At 39.6% G+C, this 14,561-nt stretch overlaps 1 protein-coding gene across 2 annotated transcripts in view; it reads right to left on the minus strand.

The window, feature by feature from the left end:
- The window catches only part of adka (adenosine kinase a), a 159,319-nt gene that overhangs the window by 119,737 nt on the left and 25,021 nt on the right, over positions 1–14,561 (minus strand). For both annotated transcript variants that reach the window (XM_039672133.2, XM_039672135.2), the window contains exon 4: positions 7,095–7,173. In XM_039672133.2, coding sequence (XP_039528067.2) covers positions 7,095–7,173 — 79 coding nt within the window. The remainder of the gene's footprint in view (positions 1–7,094; positions 7,174–14,561) is intronic.

The raw sequence follows: 14,561 nt of genomic DNA on the forward strand, positions 1-14,561 counted from the left end.
GGCACACAAATAAAAGAGAAAAAAAACTAGATAACCTAGCTAGCATGACACTTAATTGACTAGCTGACCTTTATGACCCTTGGCATGCGTGTGTATCGCTTGTAGTGAGCGTAAGACAAGGTGTATCTTTTTTTTTTCTTAAGTGAAACCATGCTGAATGGATTTATAGGTCACATAAATAAAGCCCATGATAGAGAACAGTGTGGGAAACAGTCTATCGCTACCCTTTTAGATTATGAGGTCTTGAGATAAGACAAGAGCACTCTGATAAACGAGAGTGCCTGAAGAGAATTGGGAGCCCCTGCTGGGAGGCCAGTGGACTGATCAAACCAAAGATTAGAGCTGTTATGATCTACTCTGCTCTAAAACTCCCTATGAGGCACAAATGATGAAATATTAGCAAAGACACAGCACATGTGCTCCAGCCACAGACAAGGGCAGTCAACAACGGCACACTCTAGAGTTTCCACCCCTTCACATTTGCAATAAACAACATTTGGGTGGAAGGAAAGGTGTGATTTAACACGAATCCGGCAAAAGCTCACCGTCAGCATTTGGGTGTAACCTCTAACTGCTCTGGCCTTACGAGAAATGCAGCGCTTCCTGCACATTACGGAAATGGATGCCAGTCTGCTGCTCTCCAGCAACGCAAAGGTGAGTCTGTTAGTCTTTTCTTTTTCAGGGCGCCTAATTGGCTGTGACCCTTCATCAACTCAGGAAGGAAATACACTGTTCTTGGCACTCTTGGATGTTAACATTCAATTAAACTTCTGTTCAGTTTAATGATGGGACTGTTTTTGGCTTCTCACTGCACATCATCTTCAAAACCCACAGGTATTTAGCAAACATTATTCAGACAACCTCTCTGTCCACAAAGTATATTAAACATTCCCTCTGCAGAGATCCAGAACAAAAAAAGAGGATTTCACACTCACACATATCCAAATCCTCAATCGCATAGAGTGAGGTACTGTATTGAGACATCCTACTTCCATTCTCTCTATTTCAAATATCGGACACAGATGTTGCGTCCAGAGTTTAGTGTTCCCTGGTATGTGTCTTGTTAATCTCATGAGCCTTCAGAGCTTTCAAACTTTCCTTTCTTTTTAACTGAAATTTCCTTTCGTCCAAATGTTTCCCCCTGCCAAGTTTGATACACGTGTAACATTTGCCATTTTCCTCCCCTTTCCACTGAGACTAGCTCTTCCATGAAAGACAAAAAATATATTAACTCTTTATCGAGAAAGGTCAGATGGACACGAGAGGCTTTTTTCAAAGGAAAGCAAAGTAGTAAGTCAAGTCAAACATGAGGTCATGGAACGTTTCGTCTTCTAGTCTGATGTCTGGTTCTAGGCACCAGCTTTCCCCCAATTTAAGTTTCCATGCAAAAAAATATGAACTGGGAAAGGCCTTTGTGTGCTGAAGAGAGCTAAGTGATTTTCTTCACAGAGGAGTTCCAACTACAGAGTGCACATGTGTTTCCAATAAAAGAGTCCAGTTTGAGTCCAAGGTTGGGCCCCCTCACCACTTTGAAAAAAAAGAGTCTGTGAAGGCATCATGGGCCAGCGACAAATGGAAAAAAGAACAGAAGTTGGGGGGGTTGCAGAAGCAAAGATATCCTCTTGCTTTTGTCCACACAAAAATTTTAATTCTGTCTTCATTTACTCACATGTAATTCCAAACCTGTATGATTTTCTTCTATGGAACCCAACAGGAGACATTTTGAAGAATGTTAGTTTTGGTGACCATTGACTTCCATTGTGTATATATATATATTGTATATATCATAGAATGTTCTTTTGTGTTCAGGATAAAGAAAGTCATTTTTCTTTGGGCTTAAACACCAACAACATTACTCTTAAGATTTTAGAATTAGCTCTGGAAAAAAACCCATCAAGCTTTAGACAATCAGCCTCTTTTCGATATCTTCCTGCAACAGTATGTGCTTAAAAGTGGCAACTGTTCAAAGCTGTAGGCCTACTGAGCACTAGAGGAGTAATTTAACCTCCCTATGGAGGTAGCACCTAACAACTGCTCTCTCTGTTGGTAAGTGTCAGCCTCTTCCCCTCTCAAACTCTTCGTTGCTCAAGGGGCCACACCAGGGGTGCACATGTAATGGAGCCGAGTCTTGGATCACAGTGCAGAAGAATGCTTGGGGAACATTGTATATACAGTGGAGCAGAGTGTGATTCTCTGCCCCGGCTTTGATGTCTGTGGCTGTAGAGCAGTGCTGGTTCGTTCTCTTTGCAGTGCTATATAAAGAGAATGGAAGATCGTTACTTTCTGCAGGTGAGAGTCTTCATCTGTGAAAATCCTGTGGGGCAGAATGGTGCCTGTCAGACTAAGACTATATGTCTCCTGCACAAATTTACCAATTCAGACACATCAAAAGAACCATCCGGGGAGGCTTAAAGCTGAACCATTAATAGATTTATATTGACGTCCTAGGCTTTATAGAAGGATGAGGAATGTATGTGGTAACAGTGCCTTAAAGGGATAGTTCACACAAAATAAATATTCTGTCATAATTTATTCCCCCTTATGCTGTTCCAAACACATATGACTTTCTTCCGTGCAAAACAAACAGAGAAATTGAAGAATGTGCTTGTTGCTCTTTTCCATACAGTTGCAATAAGTTTTCAAATAGGATGTAAAAGCATCATAAAAATATAATTTCAAGTTTCATTCCTATATTTTCCAAAGCCATTTGATAGCTCTGTGTGACAAACAGTTGAAAGGTACTTGTTGTAAATCACTAATAACTAGTAGATTCATCATCAACATTAACCATTGTGATCATTGACTTAAAGGGTTAGTTCACCCAAAAATGAAAATTAAGTCATTAATTACTCACCCCCATGCTGTACCAACCCCGTAAGACCTTCGTTCGTCTTCGGAACACAAATGAAGATATTTTTGATTAAATTTGAGAGCTGTATAACTACCACATTGGCTCCTAAGGGACTGCCTCTTGACGGCCCAGAAAGTCAATGAAGAAAATGTTTAAATATCCCATGTGACTACCGTGGCTCAACTATATGTTTATCAAGCGACGCGAATACTTTTTGTGCGAAAAAACAAACAAAAATAGCGAGTTTATTCGACTATTTCTTTTCTTCTTTGTAGGCCAGAAACGAGATTTCCTCAGATTTCCACGACACATGCGCGAGAATTGCCAACTGCTTACACTACTTCAGATCGCAATTCTCGCGCATGCGTTGTGGAAATCTAAGGAAATCTCGTTTCTGGCCTACAAGGAAGAAAAGAAATAGTCGAATAAACTCGTTATTTTTGTTTGTTTTTTCGCACAAAAAGTATTCGCGTCGCTTGATAAACATATAGTTGAGCCACGGTAGTCACATGGGATATTTAAACATTTTCTTCATTGACTTTCTGGGCCGTCAAGAGGCAGTCCCTTAGGAGCCAATGTGGTAGTTATACAGCTCTCAAATTTAATCAAAAATATCTTCATTTGTGTGCCGAAGACGAACGAAGGTCTTACGGGGTTGGTACAGCATGGGGGTGAGTAATTAATGACTTAATTTTCATTTTTGGGTGAACTAACCCTTTAAAGGGATAGTTCACCCAAAAATGAAAATTGTGTCATCATTTACTCACCCTCACGTTGTTCCAAACCTGTATGAGTTTCATTCTTCTGTTGAAAACAAAAGAAAACATTTTAAGGAATGCGAGTAGCCAGACAGTTGACGGCACCCAATGACATCCATAGTATTTATTTTCCTAAAATGGGTACGGTCAACTGTCTGGTTACCAGCATTCTTTTATATTCTTTATATATTCATTATTCATACAGGTTTAGAACAACTTGAGGGTGAGTAAGTAATGAACAAAATAAAACATTTTGGGTGAACTACTCCTTTAAAATGGATATTCTGGTTTTGAGATTGAAAGATTAAATTACTCGTAACTGTAGAAAAAACAAAAACGAATCGGACGCCTCTACTCGAGACGAGTGTCTCATAAACTGTTGTGAAGGAGATCTACTGTAGGCCGGTTTTGATTTTCAATGAACATACAGCAGAATTTTTTTTTTTTTTTTTGCCATTTTCAAGCCTGACAATGCCAGTGTTCCAACTTTCTACATGAAGGCAAGTAAGTGATGATGACAGACTTTTCATTTATAGGTCAACTATGAGTGACTGAGCACTGAAAGATGCTTTGTGGAATGTGTTTTTGCTGTGTATTGTACAACTGAAAGGATGAGAAAGGATAAAAGATAAGTAGGCAAAGAAATGGTGATCGGTTCGATTTCATGGTCTCAGGAAAAGCAGGGGAGAAGAGAGAAAAGGTGATGCAGAGGGAACAAGATAGCTCTGCCTCTCCAATGACTGGTTGCTCCTGTGTAAATGGTCTACCTACCTTGGTCAGGTATTGGGAGCGGAACATGCTCCCTCCCACGTCTGCCAAGCAGTGCCTGAGGCTGAGAACAGCCTTCGATTGGAGCACCTCATCTGCACATGGGTGCTTTGATGTACGCACACAAGGCAACCCATGTCATTGCATTTGAAAGCTCTCGTTTTCAGCGACATCGACACAGGTTGCATTGCTCCTGGCGTTCCAGGTGCTGCCATGTGTTAATCTCAGAGGCCTGGTTCCACATCAAGCTTCCCTTCTTAAGCGAGCCAGCTTTGAAGAGCTGTCTGATCAAACTGCTGCTTAACAACCCACATATCACTGGGAGCCTTCGTAACTACCGTTGCTTAAAATGGGCACAACTTTAACCGCCCTGACTCTGTTATCTGCAATTGCAGGTGAAGAGCTGGAAGATAACGCAGACATCCTCACAAGGACGTTTACAGCAAATCCTGTTAAGCAAAATAAATGTTGGAACACAGCAGAACAAGAAAGCCTTAAATGAAGAATCATTTCTGTAAGTCCTTTCGGGCTGCATTCGGGTCATAACAAATGTGCCCGACAACACAAGGAGTGAGACACTGAAGTAATGAAATCACATTTGCTTGCACTGGCAGTTTCCCAAATGATTATCCACAGTCTTACCTCATCACACACCGAGGTCTGTATTTCATGGTGATAGATGCATTGCGTGTGAAAGCCTCTGCAGCCTAATGCATCTGTGGATTTGGATGCAGTGCATCATCTGGAGATCATCAGAAAATTCCATACGTCTATTTAGATGATCTATATCTAAATAACTCCTGTATCTGAGGTCTTAAAAGTGTTGATGTCTGCAGACACCTGCAAAAGTACACAGCGGTACTGGGCATGTGCTGAACGACTCAAACTCTAGTCTAGTTGGGCCCTGAGGGCAACAAGGAAATTTGAGCAGATCTCATTCTCTGCTGTGACAGCACCCAACTGGACCATCAGGGGCTTCAGATTATTTCTGTTGTTACCCATAAACAACATCACACAAATAAAATATCCTACTCAGACTTGAAGCATCGTTTCTTGGGAATAATAGGAACGAGCTTGAAAAAGGGAAAAACATTATTCAGACTTTCTGGAAATGCTCTAACCCAAGAATGGCTGCAAACTAGGCCAGCAAAAAAAAGTGAAGGTATCGGTTTCTCTGTTGGGCTATAAATCAGGAAGATGCATCCAACATTAAATCTTGCTGTGCCTGATGTAACAAATATAAACCTGCAAAACTAGAGTGAACATGGAATCTTAACAAACAAAATAAAGATACACAGCATGCAGCAGGTTTTTAAAAGTTAAGCAGTAAAATAATTATTGTGCACAAATCTTACCTATTCTCACAAAAATTTGATGGTTTTATGGTACATTACTTATGGCATAGCCATACATGCCGGAAATCAACTAGAGCTCAAGGTAAAACTTCACCAAAAGTGACTAAATTTATCTGTTTCTAGGGGTGTAACGATAGACTCAGGTCATGAGTTGATACAAATCGTTTTACCAAACAATCGCAATATTTTAAGCCAAAATGTATTACTTTATTTTTATTTTAGAATTATCAGGTTCCACATATATTACCGTATCACATCATATAACAGTAGCTTTATGTAGTAAATGTCACTGAAACTCCGTAAAGTTACATTTTTGTCTCATGCAGTACTCGTTTCAAATGTAGCCTTTTTTGATGAACGGTTCGTTTACGCCCATCATGCAAGCATTTGAATGTCTATGTTAAGGCTACTACAGTATGGCTGTCATTGTCAATCTGTTCATTATATAAAGCCATTGTGTCTCATCAGAAGACTTGGATTTGGATTAGACCATTCGATTGTTCTTTTTACAATGACTATATGACATTTTTTGGATCTTTTAAGTTTTAGAGGAACAGACTTTAAATGGAGGGACAGACATATCTCAGGTTTCATAAAAAAATATCTTCATTTGTGTTTGGAAGTTCAACAAAAATCTAGGTTTGAAAGAAGATGTCATCATATAAACTGTCACATGATGACAGTTTATATTTTTGGGTAAATTATACTTATAAATACTCCACGTATGAGCCTTTAATAAAATTAACTCTATATCATGAATCATATTGTTCACATGAACGATGAGTCACATCTCGATATAATGTATTGTTACACCAATATGTTTCATAATTTTCTATTATAGGCCTCTGTTTACTTAGTTGAACTCACTGTCACTGCAGAACCAAAGTGACCAACAGCTCTCATAAATCTCTAATATGCAAGTGTGAACGCATGTAGCTTAAAGTGTTTTTGATAAAATAAATTCAAAATAAAAGATAAATCAATGAATTAACACAAATTGTATTTAAATCAATAAATAAACATGGAATTTATATTTAACGCTAAAAAAAATGAAAAAAGACATAAACATCCAAATCTACCGAAGAAGATTGCAGATAGCTAAAAATATGTTTTGTGTTTGTTGTGATCTTATGCATTATTTACAGCCAAAAAATATTTAATTTTAGGTACACCCATTCGTTCCTGTCCATCTGAAGGAGCAGTGCATAATGTATTACATTCATGTAGTCTTTTTTAATCCAAAGCAGCAACATTGCATTCAAGCTATATATTTTATCTGTTCATGCATTTCTTGGGTATTCATGACCTTGTTGTTGCTAGCATTGCATGCATTAAATATTGCCTGTAGCTTTAAGGACCGACCTGTGCGACTTTTATAGAGTTCTGAGTGGCACCTCCAGCGTGATATTCAACCTTGAATTTCTTGACTATCTCTTCAAACCTAAAGAAAAGGAAAAGAAAAAAAAACATACATAAGACAAGAAAGAATTCTTTATGCATGTACACAGAATATACATTATAGTACACGTTATATTTTGGGATGTACACTGTTTTAAGAAAAAATAGATACAGTGATACAACAGAAAAATAGATACATAGATAGATACAAGATACAATGAAGTCAGTAAAAACACTTTTGAGGTCAGTTAAAAAAAAAAGTTTACTTAAATTAAAAAAAATGTATTGTGAGACAAAAGATTTCTATTTCCAATTAATTCTGTTTTAAAACTTTCATTCATTGAAGAATTATGAATAAAAATATTATGGTTTCCACAGAAACAGCAGCACAACTGATTTCAACAATATAGGAATAAATTACATTTTAAACAAAACTGACATAAATGAGCAGATTTTTGATGAAAGAATGAAAAAGAGGTGTATTATTTTTAACACAGGCCTTGTCCAGAGTACAATCGCAAGATCACCCAGTGGAGATGCACTGAGAACAGGAAACCTCAGACACTGTAAACAGGAAATGGGGGACTTGAAGCCTTGTGCCGCAGGGCAGTGAGCCTTCTGAGAAAGTGTGCATGTACTGTACTTCTGCACGCATCTCTCAGCATGTAGAGACATGCACACACGCAAAACAAACAAACAAAAGACAAAAAAAAAGGCAACAAACAACCTACCGGTACACCCTGTCTGGACATTGTTATAGAGAAAAGCATCCTCCCCAAACCAGTCTTTTTAACAGCATGCAAATAGTCTGAATCACTGAACGACATGACATCCCGTGGCCTCTGCAGTACAAACACGAGCATGAAAACCACACATACCAAGCTCCTCTTCATACAATGATGTCTGAGACCGATATCTGCCAACATTCACTCACCTAAAGGATTATTAGGAACACCTGTTCAATTTCTCATTAATGCAAGTATCTAATCATCCAATCACATGGCAGTTGCTTTAATGCATTTAAGGGTGTGGTCCTGGTTAAGACAATCTCCTGAAATCCAAACTGAATGTCAAAATGGGAAAAAAAAGGTGATTTAAGTAATTTTGAGTGTGGCATGGTTTTTGGTGCCAGACGGGCCGGTCTGAGTATTTCACAATCTGCTCAGTTACTGGGACATTTCATGGTTAACAAAGAATGGTGTGAAAAGGGAAAAACATGCAGTATGCGGCAGTCCTGTGGGCGAAAATGCTTTGATGATGCTAGAGGTCTGAAGAGAATGGGCCGACTGATTCAAGCTGATAGAAGAGCAACTTTGACTGAAATAACCACTCGCTACAACCGAGGTATGCAGCAAAGCATTTGTGAAGCCACAACACGCTCAACCTTGAGGCAGATGGGCTAAAACAGCAGAAGACCCCACAGGGTACCACTCATCTCCACTACAAATAGGAAAAAAGAGGCTGCAATTTTGCAAGAGCACCAAAATTAGACAGTTGAAGACTGAAAAAATGTTGCCTGGTCTGATGAGTCTCGATTTCTGTCAGAATTTGGCGTAAACAGAATGAGAACATGGATCCATCATGCCTTGTTACCACCACTGGCTGGTGGTGGTGGTGTAATTGTGTGGGGAATGTTTTCCTGGCACACTTTAGGCCCCTTAGTGCCAATTGGGCATTGTTTAAATGCCACGGCCTACCTAAGCATTGTTTCTGACCATCTCCATCCCTTTATGGCCACCACGTACCCATCTTCTGATGGCTACTTCCAGTACGATAATGCACCATGTCACAAAGCTCGAATCATTTAACATCACAATGTACTAAAATGACAATGTTACACTGCACTAAAATGGCCCACAGTCACCAGATCTCAACCCAATAGAGCATCTTTTGGATGTGGTGGAACAGGAGCTTCGTGCCCTGGATGTGCATCCCACAAATCTCCATCAACTGCAAGATGCTATCCTATCAATATGGGCCAACATTTCTAAAGAATGCTTTCAACACCTTGTTGAATCAATGCCACGCATAATTAAGGCTGTTCTGAAGGCGAAAGGGGGTCAAACAGTATTAGTATGGTGTTCCCAATAATCCTTTAGGTGAGTGTATAAACCTCACATACATACATGCAACTCACTCACATGCATCACCCTTTTTAGGGTCTCATCTTCCTGTTTTTCGTTTTTTTACACGTCTTTTGTCCGTGATGTGTTCATATATCATTCGAGCCACACTAGTTCATTTGGAAGCGGACAGAGACCCACCTTTCAGCGGTCAGCTTGTTTGGTGCGCACCAGGGTTTCGGATGGCAGTATTCACACTCATTCAAATGAACTGCACTAACAGAGCAATCACATCAGGGTTCGCTTTAATCGAACCAAACTTGCAGAGTATGAAGACATCCTTAGCTATTGACTTCTTTAAAGTATATAACTTTCTTAAAATTTGCGTTGATGCAGAATTTTTGAGGGAGATCTTTTCTTCCGTATTGTGATGCTATGATCAGACTCGGAGTCAAGTCAAGTATATTTATATAGCGCATTTCGCAATACAGATTGCATCAAAGCAGCTGCATAATATCCATCAAAACATAATAACAATGTTCGTTTCTTAGTGGAAAAACATCCACGTTTGGTAAAGCTGATCAAGGGTATGACTGATTGGTTAAATAATTTGAATGGAGTGTAACAGATAATCAAAAACAAAAACCTGGCGAGGGACTTGGTCCACTTCATCAATACCATGCAATTGCAAGACAGATTTCATGACAACGTTAACTTAATACTTAATGTTGGCCATCTATAATCAGTATAACAACAATCCAAAGTTATTTTATCTGACTGGATTGACTGTCATTAACAAGGTCTGGTTGTTGTTTTCACACATACCAGCCAAGAAAGCCATTGAAGGTAACCTTAACTAGGTGTGGTTCTCAATAACACAATTTATGTTCCCATGAACTCAGAGCAAGGCCATGACGCCACTGATGCACCGAGCCCACGGAGACATGGGCGCACAAAAGCAGCACTGCACAGTGCCTCATGAAAAGCTTATCATGTTCCATTAGAAGAGAGTGGCCTTTGGGCACTGAATGGGCCACCCCTGGCTCCCAGCACTTCCTCTGGGAGGTGGGTCAGCTCTCCCACGGATCTGTCACTCCTCTTGTGACACTGTCAGAGGGGAAAAGCCCATCAAGCAACACTTCATATTCAGCCAAGGAGCAGGAAGAAGCAGCAGGGGGCTGGCTTCAGCGAGGAGGGATCTCACATAACTACACATTTAAGTACTTCCTTTAGCAACAGGAGCTCTGCACGCTTGGCAACAAAAGGCTCAGGCTGGAGATGGCTGGCATGTTGAGGCTCTTCAAGATGCTGCCCGACAACAAATGCACCAGTTTCTCACTCCAGCTCGTCTTGAGCCTTTTGAAGCTTTTGTAAACAGTAGAGTGACACCTCCTTGAGAGCATAATCACGTGCATCTTCCTTGTGAGTGCCTGTGAGAGATGCCTCTTAAAGGAACCACTCACCTAACAATGAAAATTGTCATTTAAATTACCTTCCTGCCATTCCGTTTTTTTTTTTTTTTTGAACTATGACACTATAATCACATGAGAAAAAGTCCAAGCAGATCTTTTCTATAAAATCCAAGTGGATGGTGATTTATAAAGTCAAGCTCCAAATAACGAACACGTTTTATGCATAAATAAATATTTTAAACTTCTGTACTATACACCATGTGTACTATGGTGTACCATAACGCTTACATGATAAATTGTTGGCAATACATAAGTAACTATCATTTATTTATAAATTGTGACTGTAATTTTCCTTCACATCTGCCAGTTACAGAGGGTTTGGGTAAGAAGACCCACAGCTTATGTATCGTCATTATTGTCCCGCGTTCTCATTGGTTTCCAGGAAAATGTGGGATTTCGTGCATAGGGGGAAGCTGTACGAGAATAGCTCACCCAAGAGGAAAAAAATGTTTAAATCACATTGTATTTGATACAGAACTAACTAGACTAAATCAAGTGAAAAAAGTCATAACAAAAACTATTTTCACAGTATTTCGTAAATATGATTATCAGTGCGCATGAAATTACCAGATTACTGAGTGCCCTGTTACAGTGTTTACTTTTTATTCACATATTCATGTTTTTAAACAATGGCTTTATTTGTAGGAAAAAAAAAAAAAACATATGGGAATGCAGATTCAAGAAGTTGCCATCAAAAGTATAGGGCCTAAGCTTGTTTATTTTAAAGATTTTTTTAAATATAAGTTTATTAAATTAATCTAATTTATATGCATATAAAAATATAAACATCGGCTTTATATTGGCCACCCTGCTCTTTTAGATATCGGCATCGGCCATCAAAAAACCCATATCGGTCGACCACTAAAAAAAATTATTCTGAAGAGCAGATGCATTCATTCTTTAATTGAACTGTCTCTTCTCTAACTGAACTAAATTATTTTTATTACTATAAAAAACAGCACGATTTTGTATCTGCTCTCTGTGGTTGACGTTGTTGTGTTGGCCCTTTCAGACCAGGAACTTCAGCATGAGTGTGAAGCGGCTGGGATGAAAATCAGCACCTCCAAATCCGAGGCCATGGTCCTCAGTCAGAAAAGGGTGGCTTGCCCACTTCAGGTTGGTGGAGAGATCCTGCCTCAAGTGGAGGATCTTGGGGTTTTTGTTCATGAGTGAAGGAAGGATGGAATGGGAGATTGACAGACGGATCGGTGCAGCTTCTGCAGTAATGCGGTCGATGTACCAGTCGGTTGTGGTGAAGAAGGAGCTGAGCCGCAAGGCAAAGTAAATCTACTTCGCCTTCTACGTCAATCTACGTTCCTTTTCTCACCTATGGTCAAGAGCTTTGTGTCAAGACAAGATCACGGATATAAGCGGCCGAAATGAGCTCTCTCCACAGGGTGGCTGGGTGATCCCTAGGGTGAGAAGCTCGGTCATTCGGGAGGAGCTCATTGTAGAGCCTACTCAGAGGAGACCCCGGGGAAGACCTAGGACACGCTGGAGGGACTATGTCTCCCGGCTGGCCTTGGAATGCCTTGGTGTCCCCCTGGAAGAGCTGGAGGAAATGTGTAGAGAGAAGGAAGTCTGGGCATCTCTGCTTAGACTGCTGCCCCCGCGCCCCAGCCCTGGATAAGCGGAAGAAGATGGATGGACTATAAAAACCGCTGGCGCGGGTTGGTGCCACCATGGGCATTGGGCAAGTGATGTAATCGGTGTGCGGCTGAACAGTGTAACAGTAAACAGACTATCCCAGCAAGTCTACTAAACACAATAGCTTTGTGTGAGGAACAGAACAAAATATTAGTAATTATTCACATAAAAACTAGCAAACAAGTTTTCTTTTTTGATTGCTATTCAAAGAACTGTGGGAAAAAAGCATCAAAATTTCCACAAAAATATTAAGCAGCACAACTGTTTTCAACATTGATAATAATAAGAAATGATTCTTGAGCACCAAATCAGAATTTTACAATGATTTATGGAGGACCATGTGACACTGAAGACTGGAGTAACGGCTGCTAAAAAAAATCAGCTTTGCCATCACAGGAATAAATACATTTTTAATCTATATTAAAATAGAAAACAGTTATTTCAAAAAATTGGATCTTGCCATTACAAAATCAACATCCACTTTCATGGATGAAACATTCTGCTGAACATCACATTTTTTGTTTCATGGAAGGAAAAAAAAAAAAAAAACTAAGGCATAAAACAAACTGGGATAAAAAAAAATATATATATATATATAAAAAGTTTGACAGAATTGATCCAAATAGAGATTTCAGGTTCACATGGCAAACACAGTTCACTGAAGTTTACTTAACCATGCAGTCCGTTTACAAACATCTTGGTATCATAAAGCGTTTTTCCAACATTCCCGTACAGCCTGGGTCAGAGCTGAGTGCAGAGGCCACGAGTGCCCCCTGTCTGGAGCACGGGACCCTGAACTCTTCATAGCGTGGGAACAATATACACACTTCCTCGGCCTACAGAAAAAAAAATACTAACCATTCTGACCACAGTGCGTGGGACTGAGCTAAGCAAGTCAAACCACAAGCATACGCACACACAAACACATTACCCTTTACACACAAATGCATGCATGAAAAAAAAAAAAAAACTCCTGCACTCTGTGCCCAGTGCTCAACTGGAGAACACATCTTAGTTATGGTCTGAAATAGGTCAAGATCAGAACTGTGGACGGGAGATCTGCCAGAGCACCTCAGTGTAGGGTTACAGAGCACACACATACACAAATTCTCCCCTCAGAGAAAAATTAAACACACATGCATTGAGAAAACTCACAATAAGAATGATAAAAGCAGAAAGTAACATAAAACGTAAGTATTATTGATTGAAAAAGGCGCTATTCAGATCTATTTACAACCACATCTAAGGAAAAAAGCAGTCTACCTCACAGCAAGAAGCAACAGCACTGATGCTCAATATTGACGCCTGTTTTATTTACTGTATAGTAGCTTGACTGGAAGCAGCTGATGTGGCTACATAGGCAATTCACACAAACAAACAGTGAGCCTGTGGGGAGAGGCTGGGACTGTTCATCAATGGCCACAGGCAAACACTGCTCTACACACAGCCTTGTGTCTAGGCACTCCACGAACAACATCAAAGCAGCACTCCAGTCAGATTGTGGAAAACACAATCAATTGTGAGAAGCCTTTTATTTCAGAAATGTAAATTGGGTGTCTGTAGAGTGGTGACAAAGCAAGTAAGTAGTACAGTGGGAGGTGGTGTGAATCTGTGGGCGGTAATGGGTTTGAAGTTAGACACAGTTGTTGCACCTAGGAGAGAATGTTAGATTAAAAAAAAAGTATATAACATTATGAATATACTATATTGATATATCTGGTACCTTATATATATATATATATATATATATATATATATATACACACACACACACACATACATACATATATACACACATATATATATATATATAAATATACACACACACACACACTCCAATGAAATATGAGTCATCATGAGTTGCCAGCGTCAAACAAATCTGTCTTCAGGGCTTCAGAATCGACAGTGCGGGCGCCTGTGCATTAATGAAAGGCAATGAAAACGTTGCCCCTGTTTTTCCTGTGGTGAATATGATTTTCTTCTTAATTTGTCTTGTAAATTTATGATTGAAAGTTTTTTCAATTCAAACTATTGTAACGTCTGAGAAGGGTTACTATTATAACCCTTGGACAAGACAAAGGAGGCTCCGTTTCTGAACTTAATAACCACTGTACACAAAAGGCACAAGTTGCTCGTTTCTCTCTCTACCCGACCTTTTCCGAACTCACAGCATTAACCCTATAACTGCCGGTGCAAAATAAAAACCACAATTTCACAACAATGTTAGAGAGTCTGTGCATTGCTACACT

The sequence above is a fragment of the Pimephales promelas genome, chromosome 11, assembly GCF_988280905.1.
Source record: "Pimephales promelas chromosome 11, fPimPro1.hap1.1, whole genome shotgun sequence".
NCBI lineage: Eukaryota > Metazoa > Chordata > Actinopteri > Cypriniformes > Leuciscidae > Pimephales > Pimephales promelas.